At 44.7% G+C, this 16,561-nt stretch overlaps 1 protein-coding gene across 1 annotated transcript; it reads left to right on the top strand.

Moving 5' to 3' along the window:
* The first annotated feature begins 245 nt into the window (after positions 1 to 245).
* LOC140201563 (histone H2A) lies at positions 246 to 1,317 on the top strand. The gene has a single exon (XM_072265850.1). The coding sequence runs from the start codon at positions 255 to 257 to the stop codon at positions 642 to 644; it is 390 nt and encodes a 129-aa protein (XP_072121951.1). The 5' UTR covers positions 246 to 254; the 3' UTR covers positions 645 to 1,317.
* The last annotated feature ends 15,244 nt before the right edge of the window (positions 1,318 to 16,561 follow it).

The following is a 16,561-nucleotide window of genomic DNA, read 5'->3' as shown; positions in this document are numbered from 1 at the left end:
TTTGATAATAAATATACTTTGAAGTTTGTTCAACTTTCATGTCTTTTTGAGGAGTGACAGTTATTTTTCGCGCTTCTTTTGCTGCGGTCTGATCATTGGAGAAGCAGACAGCTCTCTGATTGGGTTATTCCACATCACCAATCGAAGAAAGCATTGCACCACCAATCGTAAGTGTCCTTCCGCAATCCTCTAGAAGCTATAAAATTGGTGAATGCGGAACCATTTCCTCATTCTCTGCGAAGGAGTTTGCTGAAATGAGTGGACGAGGGAAAACCGGAAAGGCCAAGAGCAAGCCCAAGTCTCGCTCGTCCCGGGCCGGACTGCAGTTCCCGGTGGGCCGTGTTCACAGGCTCCTAAGAAAGGGTAACTATGCTGAGCGGGTGGGTGCCGGAGCCCCGGTCTATCTGGCTGCTGTGCTCGAGTATCTGACGGCTGAAATCCTCGAGTTGGCCGGTAACGCGGCCCGGGACAACAAGAAGACCCGCATCATCCCCAGACACCTGCAGCTGGCCGTCCGCAACGACGAGGAGCTCAACAAGCTGCTGGGAGGGGTGACCATCGCTCAGGGCGGGGTGCTGCCCAATATCCAGGCCGTGTTGTTGCCCAAGAAAACCGGCGGGTCCACCAACCCCAAGGCCAAGTAAAGACATAAAACGACAATTTAAAAACCCAAAGGCTCTTTTCAGAGCCACTCAGATTGTCTGTGAAAGGGCTGAGCACCGACTGGGTGAGTCCGGGGCATTTCCGTTCAAAGTGTCTGTGGTAGACAAGCGACTTCGACTCTTGGTCTAAATCGCATTTCCTCCCCTAAAATAATCTACATTTATCTGTGCACAGAGCGGACTCCCTCCCGTTCCCGGATAGTTTCATTTTACCGAAAATTAATATCCCGCCGACGTCTGTACTTCCTGACCCAATGCCGAGTGGCGCTTGATTGGCAGCAAATCGCCTATTCTGATTGGTAAATGAGAAATCCTGACAGAGACCAGCCTCATTCACCAATGAACAGGTGTCAAGGGGAAAAGCGCCAGACCGCCGAGATCGTGACATTTGAAAAGTCCTCCAGGAGGAAAATAATTTCATAGAACAGAAAGTAAATAATTCAATGTGAGTGAGTAGAAGCCGTCACGTGATCCTGATCCAGTTATCGTACAGACGGTATGAATTAAGTTTAATGGTGAAGGTAAATATCAAAATCTGTACACCAGATATAATCTTAAAGTTCATCTTATCGGCACCCACAAAGTAAACAATAGAATCTATGAAGAACCATACACAACAAAGGCAGACAAACAACCAACATGCAAAAAGAACAGATCGTGCAAATAATTTTAAAAAAATAAAATATGGAGCAGGACCAACAGAATCCCCGAAGTTCTTTGAGCTTTAGAAAAGTGTGGGGTGAGCTTCATGAATCACGCAGGGTCCTTTGGGGTGTTGGGGTTTTGGAATGTTTCCACTGTGTGTCAAGGCCAGGGAGCTCATATAACATGACCCACAGGGTTACTGAAATTTAGTTCTTCGATATTAGAAATACTCATATTGAGTCACCGATCACTATGAACACTGTTTCACTGAACATGACTGTTTCTTTTATTATTTAAAATCCATCAGGTTATGGGTGGTGCATCAGGCTCTACTTTGCCCATTCTCCTAATCTGTCTAAGGCCTTCTGCAGAGTCCCTGCTTCCTGAACACCACCTGCCTCTCCACCTATCTTTAAGTCATCCACAGCCTTGCTCACATAGCTATCAATTCCATCATCCATATCGTAACATGAAAATCTCAACACCAAAACTTGCAGACAGCACTAGTTGCTGATAGTCAACTAGATAAGACCCCCTTTATTCCCACTCTTTGCCTCCTGCCAATCAGCTGATCTTCTCTCCATGTTAAAATCTTTCCTGTAAAACCATGGGGTCTTGTTAAGCTGCCTCATGTACAGCACCTTCTCAAAAGCCTCCCAAAAATCTAAATGAACAACATCCATTGATTCTCCTTTGTCTATCCTGTCTGTTATTTCTTAAAGAATTCCAACAGATTTGTCAGGCGAAGCTTCTCCTTAAGGAAACCATGCTGACTTTGGCCTATTCCTTTCTTCTGTTCTTCTATTCCACCCTTTCCCTTCTGAAAGGGTGGAGTGACATTTACAACCTTCAGAACCTTTGGGTCCATTCCAGAATGTAGTGATTCTTGAAATATCACTACCAATGCCTCCACAATCTCTTCAGTGCCTCTTTCAGCCTTCCAAACATCTTCTCCATAGTAATAGCATCTACACTTTATTCTGATCCCTGACGTCACTCTCAAATTTCCGACATACTGCTAGTATTTTCCTTAGTAAGGATGATGCAAAATACTTACTAAGTTCAATTGCCGTTTCTATACCCCCATTACTACCACTCTAGGGTCATTGTCCAGAGGTCTGATATCCACTTTCTCCTCTCTTTTACTCTTTACAAATCTGAAAAAAATTTTGTATCCTCTTTTATTTGAATGGCTAGACTAACTTTATATTTCATCTCTTCTTTCCTTATGGCTTATTCAGTTACCTTCTGTTGGTTTTTAAAAGCTTTCAAATCCTCTAACTTAGCTCTAATTTTTACTATTTTATATGCTCTTCCTTAGTTCTTTGCTGTCTTTGACTCGCTTGTCACCGACAGTTGTGCCTTCTGAATTGTTCCCAGAAACTCCAGCCATGGCTGTTCTGCCTTCATCCCTGCTAGTGTCCCTTTCTAATCAACTTTGGCCAGCTCCTCTCTCATGCCTCTGTAATTCCATTACTCCACTATAATGCTGAGAGGTTTCAATGAGACCCCCCAGTCTTCTAAATTCCAGTGAGTATGTGCCCAGAGCTATCAAACACTCCTGATACATTAACCTTTCACTCCCCAGATCATTCTCATGAACCCCTCCAATGCCAGCACATCCTTTCTTACATGATTATGTTCCATGTCGTATGATGCAGGTGATTGTGGTCTTTTCATCACCATGATTGTTCATGGCAAATTCTTCTACAGAAGTGGTTTGCCATTGTCTTCATCTGGGCAGTGTCTTTACAAGACAGGTGACCCCAGCCATTATCAATACTCTTCAGAGATTGTCTGCCTGGTGTCAGTGGTCACATAACCAGGACTTGTGATATGCAGCAGCTGCCATAGGACCGTGGTCTATGTGCTCCATGTGGTTTTATGTGACCCTGATTGGTGAGGGTGGGGGATAATTCAGCAGGTACTACACCTTGCTCAAGGGTGACCTGCAGGCTAATAGAGGGAAGGAGCACTTTGCTTTTGGTAGGGGAGTATCTCCACCCATTGTTCTTATATTTTGGACAAGGGCCCCAAAACTGCTCACAATACTTCGTCTCTCTGACCAATGTCTTGTATATCCTCAGCATTACATCCTTGTTTTTATATTCAAATCCTCTCAAAATAAATGCTAGCATTGCATTTGCCTCACAAACATGAGGAATTCTGCAGATGCTGGAAATTCAAGCAACACACATCAAAGTTGTTAGAGATTCAAAGTTCCTAGAGATTGCATTTTCCTACCTTAATATTGACTCAACCTACAAGTTAACATTTTAAAGATACTAACCCTCTTCACCGCATATCTTCCAAAGAGGACTGGCTCAGAGACATCTGGTTTCCTTCTGAATTCTATAGTCAATTCTTTGGTCTTGCTGACATTGAGTGAGAGGTTGTTGTTATGACGCCACTCAGCCGGATTTTCAATCTCCTTCCTATATGCTGATTCATCACCATCTTTGATTTAGCCTCCGACAGTGGTGTCATCAGCAAACTTTAGCGGAGTGGTATGAATGGACAAAGGAACTGCAGAGGGAGAAATCCCTGTGGAATGGGGCAGGGATGAGGTAAAGATATGTTTAGTGGTAGGATTGTTTTGGAAGTGGTGGAAGTATTTTTTCTAAAATACCTTCTAAATAGTTTTGTTATTGTAACCATCTACTGTCTGAATATTGATGTGCAACCAGGTCTGCGAGGTTTTCACAACTATCTAGCTGTGAAAACATCTCACTGCTCTCAGGTTGTGAAAAAAAAACATTTGCTGATTCATTTGAAAGTCACCATGTATATAAATTATAGTGGGATTTAAAGAACCGAGGAGAGCTACTGGGTACAGCGTTCCAAGAAACTATTATACAAACCACCTGGAGCATGCATGCCAGACGTTTGCCACCCCTGAGATAGGGGTTTTTCCCTTGGAGCACAGGAGACTAAGGGGTGACCTTATGGAGGTACAGTATATCAAATCATAGGGAGCACCAGAGAGCTGAATGGTAACAGTCACCTTGCCAGGGCGGAGGAGCAGACAACTAGAATGCATAGGCTTAAGGAGAGAGGATCAATTTTTTTCACAAAGAAGGTGGTGGCTCTGTGGAATAAGTTGCCAGAGGAAGTGGCAGAGGCGGGTTTAAATTTAAAAGTCATCTGGACAGGTCTATGCATAGGAAAGATTCAGAGGGATAAGGGCAAAGTGCAGTTAATTAGGACTAGTTCAGGTAGACCTCCGGAAACATAGAAACATAGAAAATAGGTGCAGGAGTAGGCCATTCGGCCCTTCGAGCCTGCACCACCATTTATTATGATCATGGCTGATCATCCAACTCAGAACCCTGCACCAGCCTTCCCTCCATACCTCCTGTTCCCCGTAGCCACAAGGGCCATATCTAACTCCCTCTTAAATATAGCCAATGTACTGGCCTCAACTGTTTCCTGTGGCAGAGAATTCCACAGATTCACCACTCTCTGTGTGAAGAAGTTTTTCCTAATCTCAGTCCTAAAAGGCTTCCCCTTTATCCTCAAACTGTGACCCCTCGTTCTGGACTTCCTCAACATCGGGAACAATCTTCCTGCATCTAGCCTGTCCAATCCCTTTAGGATTTTATACGTTTCAATAAGATCGCCCCTCAATCTTCTAAATTTCAGCGAGTATAAGCCTAGTCGATCCAGTCTTTCATCATATGAAAGGCCTGCCATCCCAGGAATCAATCTGGTGAACCTTCTTTGTAGGCAAAGGGTCTGTTTCCATGTTGTATAACTCCATGGCTCTAGGCAAAGGTATCTAACAACAGGGCAGCACAGGTTTACAGAGAGGAGTCATGGGATCTGAGGAAGAATTTCTTCATTCACCCGGAGGGAGGTTACAGTCAGGAACACTCTGCCCGAGGGAAGGTGCAGGTAGGTATTTAAAGACCATCTGGATGAGCATCTTGAATCACCGAGGACAGAAATTGATAAATGAAGTGCTAATATCGGTGGAGACAGATCCTCAGTGGTCAGTATAGACATGAAGGGCCGAAGACCCTGTTACTCTGCTGCAGAAACCTCTGACTGTGAAAGTGCAGTGGGAACCTGAGACACAGCACTTCAGGCCGGACTCACCTGAAGCATTCAGAACCCAAGGGGATGGATTTCTGTTGGACTAAGATCAAATAATGAACCCCGCCCCCACTGTGTGGCAGCAAAATCTCCCCATGCCCCATCAGCGAGTGGGTTATATCCAGATGCATCAATAACGTTCCTTCTATGCAGAAAATTGGTGAGCTACTGGGGGTGTGAACTTGAAATGACAGTGGGATCAGTGAGACAAGCTCAGAGCTGAGGGCCTAGACAGGCCGTGGTGGAGTATCAGAGTCACAGAGTGGTGACAGTACAGAAACAGGCTCGTCAGCAGGGGATGGTCCACAGGAAAGGAGAAAGGAAAATCTTAGTGATTTTCTTCCAGACTTCATGTTTCTCCTCTGATAATATCCTGGTGTTTTTGCTGACACCCAGCCTCTTCTGCTTTCCTGTGGACTATCTACTGAAAAGGCAGCACAGCAACTCAGCAGATGGAGCTGCTGTCTCACACCTCCAACCACCTGCGCTTAATCCTGAACTCTTGTGCTGTGTGCAGTTTGCATGGTCACCCTGTGACAGCAGAAGTTTCATTTCACGTTTTCAAAATATAAGCCATAAGACAAAGGAGCAGAACTTGGCCCATCAACTCTGCTCAACTATTCAATCTTGACTGATCGTTTCTCCCCTCCTTCGCCCCACACCCTGGTCTTCTTCCCGTAACCTTTGATGCTGCATCCAATCAAGAACCTATCAAGTTCTGCCTCAGATGCACCCAATGACCTGGCCTCCGGTAACAAATTCCACAAATTCTGCTAAAGAAATTTCTCCATATCTCCATTTTAAATAGATGCCCCTCTATCCTGAGGCTGTGCCCTCTTGTTCTAGACTCTCCCACCATGGGAAGCATCCTTTCCACATCTACTCTGTCTAGGACTTTCAACCTTCGAAAGGTTTTAATGAGATCCCCCCTCATTCTTCTAAATTCTGGCGAGTACAGACGCACAACCATCACGTGTTCCTTGTATGATAACCCTTTCATTCCTGGAATCATCCTTGTGAACCTCCTCTGAATCCTCTCCAATGCCAGCACATCTTTTCTAAGATGAGGAGCCCAAACTGCTCACAATACTCAAGGTGAGGCCTCGCCAGTTCCTTATAAACCTCAGCATCACATCCTTGCTCTTGTATTCTGGACCTCTTGAAATGAATGCTAACATGGCATTTGCCTTCCTCACCAAAGCTACAGAGATCAGGACAATGAAGAGGTGGTCGCTGGAAGCAGAAGGGCATCTACAGAATTGTTCTGAATGGGTGGACTGGGTCATGTTCAAGTACTCATCTGTGAATCCGAATGAATATACCAGAGTTGTTCCAGACTTTATTAAAATAGTTGTCGATGAATGTGTTCCCACAAAATCATTCAGAGACTTCCAACAATTAGAAGCCCTGAATGAACCATAAAATCTGTAATCTGACAGGATACACAGTCTGAAGAGTCTGTGTATAATCTGACAAGACACAGAGTCTGAAGATTCCATGTATAATCTGATAGAATACACAGTCTGAAGGGTCAGTGTGTAATCCCACAGGATACGCAGTCTGAAGAGTCCATGTATAATCTAACAGGACACAGAGTCTGAAGAGTCCATGTATAATCCGACAGGATACACAATCTGAAGGGTCCATGTATAATCTGACAAGATACATAGCCTGAAGTGTATGTTTGTGTGTTTGTGGGGGGGGGGGGGGGGAGCGGTGAGGGGCGCCTGCAAGACAGGGTTAGGTCAAGGCTACTGGCCTGAATCATACTGGGAGAGTTTGATAAATAGTTTATTATTGTCAGATACATTGAAAAAGCTTTTGTTTGTATATTAACAAAACATGTGGCGGCGGAAACAATATGGTTTTTTAAGAGACTCCTGGATGGCTACATGGAGCTTAGAAAAATAGAGGGCTATGGGTAAGCCTAGGTAGTTCAAAGGTAGGGACATGTTCGGCACAGCTTTGTGGGCCGAAAAGCCTGTATTGTGCTGTATGTTTTCTATGTTTTCTGTGTATCAGTATCTTCAATCTGTCAGATAAAGATCTATCTGATGCATTTTCAAGAAACAAACCATTTGAACCTATGTGCTTTGACGTGATACTAGGTTTTTGAAAATAAAATGGCATGAGGCATTTTATGTTTAAGAAAAACTATTAACAAATCATTTACTGCACTCCAGACACTGAACACAAAGCACGGTAACTGATCTTCACGTAATTAATCAACATGTCAGACCAGCCTCTTAAAGTGAACCCCCAACTCAATATTTCCACTAATTACCTTACCCTACACAGACCACCCTCCCCCCCCCCCCCCCCCCCCCCCCAGAATTCACTAAAACCTTAAGCGTGAGCCTGTCCAGAGATCAGAACAGCTGCCCTGCTTGGGTCCTTTGTTCTATGGGTGGAAAAACAGCAGGTGTATTTGGCTCATCCAGAGATGTGTTGACGTGCTCATGGCCGGGGTACGGTAGCGGCATCCTCCAAATCTTGGTCGGACAGTTTTAGGCGGTATAACAAAATATATTCAGGTTCACTCCATCTATGATAAAAGTCTTTTCTCTCCTTTCCAAAACGCAGAACGACCACTATAAGGGGCCTAAGGGGATGCTGGTGTGTGTCATGTCAGCCAAAAACAAATAAGATGGAATGTAGGTTAACAGGAAACCAACAGTGTTGTACAAAATGATGGGAAGTAGGAATATGTACAAAGGAATTGAATTTACTGAGGAGGGTGGAATGCTGTTGAGGTCGACCAGGCGGCTGTGGCATCAGGAATAAAATCACCTGGCATTCGTCATGGCTGCCCATATACCAACTCAGTCGTGGACAACTGTAAGTCCTCTTTTGGAGCTGTTCTGAACCCCAACGTTCATCTTTAAGGGAAGCCCTCAGAGTTGCCTTTAAGGAGCAGTGAAACCACTCACATTGGCATTGGACTGTAGGAGAAATAACCCGCAGTGTGATTTAGCCTAACGCCAAGTTTCTGGCCCATCGCAGCCCAGAGGTCTGATGTGAGTTGGGGACCACAGTCAGAGGAAATATCAGATGGGGTGCCAAACCAAGCAATCAAGATGTTGTTGAACAACCAAGCTGCATCTGTGGCCATCATGGATGCTAGAGGGACAACCTCTGGCCACCTGGTGGTACGATCCACCGTGGCAAGGAGGTGCATGAAGCCATGGGAGGGAGGAAGAGGACCAACAAGGTCCACACTGACAAGAACAAACCATCTCACAGGGACCTCAAAAGATGCCAATGGTGCCTGAATATGATGATTAATTTTTGCCAGCTGGCACTCCATACAAGCTGCAGTCCAATCACCCATGTGCTTTCAAAGGACATGCCACACAAACTTTAGTGCAACCAGTTTCTCTGAAGCCTTCTGGCCCGGATATGACAGGTCACATTTGGAGTCCAAAACTCTCTGCCTCCAGTTTGTGAACACTAGGGGGTGAGGGAAACTAGTTGAAACACCGCACAGGAGAGAAACTCCAAATTCTCAGAGCTTAATGTGAGCCAACTACAGGCCCATGACTGATGTTTGGGAAGCCTGGACTTCTGGGTCAGTAACTTGGTTGGCCGCCACATTGGCATAGTCACCAGTATGGAGTTAGATGCACTGGCGACAAGTATATCATTCAGGTAAACAAAAGTTTTTTAATACAGAGCCCATCAGCTATTGGGAAGTCTGTGCAGCATTTTTCAGCCCAAATGGCATGTGCAGAAACTCAAAGAGGCCAAATGGGTTTATCACAGCCATTTTGGGAATGTCCTGATAGTAGCACCTAACTAGGTCAACTTTTTGGAAAAAAATAACTTCGCGGCTAAGCATCCTGAAACATCTTGGAAATGTGGGACCCAGTAACAACCAGGGTTGGTGACCTCATTAATTTGCTGGTAATTGCCACATGGGCAGAAAACTGCCACCGGACTTAGGAACCATATGGAAGGGTGGAGCCCAGGGGTGATTTGACCAGCATATAATGCCAAGTCTTTCCATGTTGGCAAACTCCGCCTTTTCGGATGCTAGTCTATGCATGGTCCAGACCGTGCATTGGTATGGACAGGTGGGCCAGTTGTGGAAATGTGGTGTTTGAGCCCATGTTCTGTGATTGTAGTGGTGAATGTGGGCTTGGCGGGGTTTGGGAATTTGCCCAGCAGTTGAATGAACTCACATGCGGTGGTGCATGGGCTTGACAGAGCTGTTGTGGGGAACTTACTGGGTAAGTTCCCCCAAAGGGTAACAACCAAAAGTCCTTGACATCCACAAGCCTACAGTTCTTAAGATCAACTGACAGTCCTTGGGCACACCAGAAATCGGCACCAAGCAGAGGTCTAGCCACTTTAGCCAGAATGAAGTCCCATTTGTAACATCGCCCACTGAAGTAAGCGTCACTCGGTTTGTCCCATAACTCTGGATCCTGCTGCCATTGGTGGCCTCCTGCAAGGTTTCATCGCTCTTTGCCTTCTCATCAAAATGCTGGAAGTACACTCATTTGAGCACCCATGTAACACCAGAAGCATTGCCCTGAAAGGGTGTCCATAATGAACAGTAGACACCCCGGCAGCTGGAACCCACAGTGATCATAGATCTCTGATGTCCTGACGTGCTGGCACTGTCAAAGCTGCAAGGTCGTTGGAACTGCCTAACATTTGTTCCAAAGTGAGCAGGATAAACACACATTGTCATGGTCAGCGTTGCCTGTTTCACAGCTGCTGGCATACTTATGTTGGAGGCCTTGCTAACTGGGCTTATTAAGGCAGGGAAAGGGGGAGGAATGATGCACCTCTGCCTGACTGAGTGTAGGCTCTCAGCTATTCTAGCAAGTTACCTATATTCCTTCATAGGTTCATTAACAAGTGTAAACTTGATTAGGCATTTGCTGCATGAAGAATAGTTTAAAAATAAAACAAGGATGGAGATTTTCCAGGAGAGACAGCATGTGATCCATTAGCTCTGACAGCCTAGCATGCCCTAGGCCAGGCAAGGACAGCAACTGTTTGGCACACTCAGATTTCGATAGTCCAAAAGTCCATAAAAGGTGACTTTCCAGTAATTGGTATTTATTGTGTTCAGGCAGGTGTTCTCATAGACTCAACATTTTCACACCCACGGAGTTGCTCAGCGACACTACCACGTAGTAATAATTGGTGTCAGCAGCAGAGATCTCTCGCAGCGCAAATTAGGCCTTGGCTTGTACAAACTAAGCAAATCCCAAATCTCTGGAAGTTTCAAAGTGACTGCATTGGCCGACATGTTCAATAACTCCGGAATTGTCCTAGAGCATTGGGTCACCAATGTAAGTTTTTGTAAATATAGCGTGAGCCATTTTGTGTTTAAGCTGCAACAAATCCTCTGTTGTACTCCATAGACTGAACAACAAGCATGGTAACTGAACCACATAAATATATCAACACATCAGACCAGCCTCTTTTTAAATCCCAACTCAATGATGGTGGTTGGAAAATATGTACCTTTGCACCAATTACATTACCCTACAAATATAACAACATAAAAGATTTCTGCTTTTCCCCCTCATTATTATTATTCCATTCCTCTTACTTGTGACATTCTGCTTTGTGATTATAGGTGTGGGGAATGATGATATTTGCTGAAACCGCCTTCATTGCATCGCAATTCACCCCTTAAATGAAGGCTCGACTGGGAGTTGAACACTAGATGTCGCTTTAACCAGTTAAGCCACAGAGCCCTCGCACCTTTCAGCATCAGTAATAATAAGATTTTATTTGTATTAACTTCCCTTGTTCAACTGCTAGTGAGAGAAATGCTTTGCGGCAGACTGTGTGGAAGAAGTAAAACAAAATAGACTGTATTGAGAGACTTATTCCTGTATCGCCTGCATGCCTCACTGTTCATCATTACACAGAACCGTGGTATGCCTTATATCATCTCTGAAGGTTGAACTGAGAAGCTTAGGGGAATGTTTATCAGAAGATCAGGATGAGCGTTATTCTTAGAACCGCAGCCGCAGTTTTTGATGCAATATTTTATTTTCAACTTCTGGCAACAAATTGTGATGAACCCATCAAAGGTGAAAGTGACGGTAAACCAGACAAAACAGTCTATGCCCTTAAAACTCAGAATCCCCATAATCTTGAACACAGACGTGATGTACAGGAAATTCATTGGAAAATAATGATTATTGATCTGAGAAAGAAATTATTTCGGTGGCAATGGTAATAGATCTGCTGCTGCCATGGCTGCCGGGTAGCAAGTGCTGCAGGTGGAGAGGCCATTCTTTCCTTGGAACAGAATCACTATGACCAGTAATTTCACTAAAAAATAGAAAAAAAACTGAAAAAAGAAGAGAACAGTCACTAGGTATTTCCAAACATGTTCACCGAGTCTGACACAGACAGCTAAAGATTAAGCACGGCGGTGTGGTTGGGAAGCTGCAAGAACATGGACACAAGTCCACCTGTGGCCAACCATGATTACTTTGGGGTGAAGAAATAGGCTCTGACAGACTCCACAGTGAGACGTGTCCACAGGACCAGGTATTCACTCTATGAATAATTCAGAAACAGTAAACTTCACAATGTGAAACTCTGCCAATCACTCCTTCTCGGAGAGTCTTTTGTCCCAAGAAATGATGATACTCTGGGCAGGCTGCCACTGAAGGCAATATCTACTTTCGAGTAGATCCCGTAAGGTAGAGGGAAAAAGATCTCAGCTGTGAGAAAATCAGATAAACCTGAATATTGAATTGAGAGGATTGACAGTGCTGAGATAATTTTGCACAGGGATATCAATAACATGATCATAAACAGGTTCACACTGGTTAACTCATGGAGTTACAAAACATTAACTGTTCTGCTCACTTTCCAGGAAGTTGGATGATGCCACTGATCACGTATAATGTTTTATCCACACTGAAATAACTTTCTAGCATTTACTCTGCTCAGTGTTTATCCTTGTGTCCTACAGATAATTTCTCGGAATGAAATGTTGAGGCAAATCATTCCAGGTTTCTTATACCATTTACCAATGTCCATGAGGACAGATTTCGGCAGATTAAAACATGGATATATATTTTACTTTCAAACTGATTATGTCAGACAAGTGAATTTCCTGTGGTGACAAATTGTGATTAATTCAATGAATTCATTGAGAAAATGTAAAGCAGGGAAATTATGACGGTACTGAGAGATGTAAATTAGAAGTGAAATTTTTCAAGCAACTAGTACGTTGTTTCATATAACACCCAAACTGTCTAAATTAAAAATAGTAATGAATACAGGACTGAATATGTTACATTTCAATGAATGCAACATACTCAATAAGGTAGATGATCTCTGAATGTAATTGAAGACTGGCATGTATAATGTTGTGGGTATCACTGAGTCATGGCTGAAGGAAGATCATATTTGTAAGCTTAATATCCAAGGATACACATTGTATCAAAGGGCTAGGCAGATAGGCAGAGAGGATGGGGTCTCTCTTTGTTAAAAAAAAAATCAAATCCTTTGTTACATACCCTGTAACTGGGTTGCCAAACCAGCAGAAATGGACCACTCCTTGGAGTCTGGATTACTAGGAACTAATGAAGTTTTATTAAAGAAATAAGTAACACAGTACTCTAATCATAAGGATATAAATGCAATGGGTTAGCAATGATAATACACACATGTACACAGGACTAGGGTAATAGGAATCAATCCAAGCTCTATCGCAGTCTAGGGGTAAAATGATCAGTCTTAAGTGACGCAGAGTTCAGTTCAGCTTAGTACAGCTCGCAGTAATCGCTGTTGTGCCGTTGGAGAGAGAGAGAGAGAGAGAGAGGAGGGGGGATACAAATTTGATTCAGGCAGACCTTTGAGGTTCTTCGCAGTTGGTTTCGGGCGGACCCTTTTATGTCTTCTATCCCACTGTGGTCACTGACTGTGACCCCTCCATTCCGGATATGATCGTTCTTCCACGGTGAACCCGGCACCCAGGCAAGGTTCCCACCAATCGTACCTTTACACCCTCTGAGTCTATGGTCGGTTCCCACGAACCAGACCTCCAAACTCCCACCAACTTGTGGGGGTACACCGCTCTTCCAGGGTCTCGTTATCTCGTGGTGTCCGTGCCTTAACAAACCTGTTCTTTTTATCCCCCTGCTGGGGTATCATCTGTCCATCAAACTTCAAACAGTTCAGATTCAAAGCAACCGGTTTGTCAATATTCTGAATTCTGTTTCTTTTCCGTTATCTCTCTCTCCTCTCTCATTAACATTTTGAACGTTTCTCCATTGTCTCCCTTATCTCTCTCATTAGCATCAATCATCTGATAACTTGGTTTGGCATCACACCCCTACCCTTCAAAGGATTTTTACTGGGGTAAAAATTATGGGCATGAATACGTTATTAGATACACACTAATATACAGGGTCATCAGCTATTCGGCTAATACAGAGAACTTTAAGTTTTCAGCACCTTGACAGACAGTCAGCAATCACATTGTCCATTCCTTTCATATGTTTTATTTTAATATCAAATTCCTGTAAGACCAGGCTCCAACTTAGCAACCTTTTGTTTTTATCCTTCATAGTGGCCAAAATGGGTTGTGGTCAGTGTAAATTATCAGTGGTTTCCATGCCGGACAAATATAACAAAGGTCGTCCCACACAAACTTCGCATTCTTTGGCAAGAGCTTAGTAAGAGGGAGGGTAATATCCGCAAAGTTTTTGCAAAACTTCCGATAGTACCCCACCATCACTAAGAACTTTTTCAGGGCTCTCTTGTCTGTCGGGGTGGGGACTTCAGAGATAGCCCGCTCTTTAGCCTGCATCAGTGCCAGCTGCCCCTGTCCTACTATAAATCCCATATAAGTGACCTTCGCGTGGCCGAATTCACTTTTTGCGAGGTTCACTGTCAGGTTGGCTTCTGACAGCCGCTTAAACAGCTCCTCTACTGCCATAATGTGCTCCTCCCACATCACTCCAGACCACTAAATCGTCAATATACGCTTCTGCGTTCTTTAGCCCTTTTGTCACTGAATTAATCATCCTATAGGGATGTTGCTTACTAGGCTGACGGGATGTGACAACACCGCCATGACCCGGCTCTTTGCATTGCCTTGGGACATCCTGACATACGTCTGCATGCCAGTTAATTAGCTTTCTCAGCAGCTCGCTCTGTTCGGGGGTGAAGGGAGAGACTTTATCAGCAAAGTTGGCCAAAACAATAGAGTTCTCCCATCTGGTCAGCACCATACTTATCTTTTCAAAATGGGTTTTCCCCTTATCAGGTGGCACCCTAGCCTCATTAGTTTTCGTGATAACACCGACTAGGTCTGCTCGCTTATCATGGCAAGCTGTTAACATATCAATAGACTCTAACTGTGTTAGCTCACATCTACAATAGTCAATAGCATCCTTCCTCATGTGCGGCCAGTAAAACTCTTTCATGATTCTATCGACTGTTTTCCTCACTCCAAAATGTCCACCCAGGGGTATCTTGTGGGCCAGGTTAAAAATCACACACCTATAAATTTTCCGCACTACCACCTGGTGCACCACCCCCCATACCTCATCTGCGGGCACAGTACTTGGTCTCCATTTCCTTATTAGTACTCCCTCCTTCACATAATAGCCCACTGGCTCCCTTTTTAATTCTGCTTCGGAGAGAGCTGTCTCCGTCAAAACCATTAGCTCCTCGTCTCGTTCCTGTGCCTGTATAAATTCCTTCTTTGCTAATGATAAGTCGACCTCAACTCCCTCACTTCCTTCCGCTCCACTATGCTCCTTCTTCTCACTTTCTAACCCCTCTTGATACAAGGCTGGTAAAAACGTCTCAGCTAAATCTACATTCATTTCGGCAGCCTTTCTGGACATGCGCCGAGTCACTGCACAAATGGGATAAACCTGTGTCTGTGGGCGGGGCTTCAATCCTGGCAGGTTTGCTTGTTAGTCTTACTGCTGGGTACACCTCTCCGCCGGCGAGGTCATTACCGAGTAAGACCTCCACGTCTTTCATTGGTAGTTCGGGCCTCACCCCTATCGTGACCAGTCCAGAGACCAAGTCGCTTTTTTAGGTGCATCTGGTGCAAAGGTACTGCTTCGGTCCCTTTCCCAATGCCTTTTATCACACTGACCTCTCCAGTCTCAGTCTCTGAACTAAAGTCTAAAACACTCCTTAAGATCAGTGACTGACAAGCTCCAGTGTCTCTTCAGATCTGTACTGGAACTGGGTTTGACCCCTCCTTCACCGACACCAATCCGGCCGAAATAAACTTCTCGCGCCCTTCCTGAACTCTATCAGACCTCTTCTCCCCTAGCGGTTTGTTTGCCAGCTCAGTACAGCCAGTCAGAGTCATCGTTTTTCCTTTCCTCATCTCCTTCTTTGGGGCAAAGCACCTGGACGCAAAGTGACCGGCTTTCCCACAATTATAACATACGACCCCAGGAGACTTCCTACCAAGCTGCTGCCGGTCTTCCTTATCCTTCTCACTAGTCCCCGGCTTACTTTCTGGCTTTTCCGGCAGACTCTCTCCGCCCTCTCGACTACCCTTGTGGTAGCTTTTACTTGGGGTAAACTTCGCTTTGTGTGTTAACGCGTACTCATCCGCTAACTTAGCAGTTGCGGCTAAAATTTCTGCCTCTTTCTCATCTAGATAGGGCCTCATACCTTCAGGGACACAACCTTTAAACTACTCAATCAGTATTCGCTGTAGCAGTCTGTCATAATCCCCATTGACCCCTTTCGAGGCACACCAACGCTCACAATACATCTGCATCCCACGGGCAAACTCTAAATACGTGCAGCCCCACTGCTTCCTCACATTCCGGAACCTCTGCCGGTATGCCTCCGGGACCAACTCATAAATCCTGAGTATCGCCTCCTTCACCACATCATACCTCTGGGCAACTTCTGCGGACAATGCCGAGTAAGCTTGCTGAGCTTTCCCTTTAAGTACGCTCTGAAGCAAAACAGCCCACTTATCCCTCGGCCAGTCCTGACTTGCAGTGACTTTTTCAAAATTTAGAAAGTACCGATCAACATCGGCCTCCTCAAATGGAGGAACCAGCCTAACCTCCTGGGTCACCCTGAACCCTCCACCTTGGTTCGGCATGGGGCCCTGCGCTAGCGTCATCCTTAACTTCTCCAGCTCAAATTCCCTTTCCTTCTGCTTCTCTCTCTCTTGTCGT

This window comes from Mobula birostris, chromosome 8 (assembly GCF_030028105.1).
Source record: "Mobula birostris isolate sMobBir1 chromosome 8, sMobBir1.hap1, whole genome shotgun sequence".
NCBI classification, from domain to species: domain Eukaryota; kingdom Metazoa; phylum Chordata; class Chondrichthyes; order Myliobatiformes; family Myliobatidae; genus Mobula; species Mobula birostris.
The sequence above is the reverse complement of the archived record's forward strand: the minus strand, read 5'-3'. Positions and strand labels throughout refer to the sequence as shown.

Coding starts and splice junctions, on each gene's coding strand:
- LOC140201563 (XM_072265850.1), top strand. CDS start 255: ATGAGTGGACGAGGGAAAACCGGAAAGGCCAAGAGCAAGCCCAAGTCT.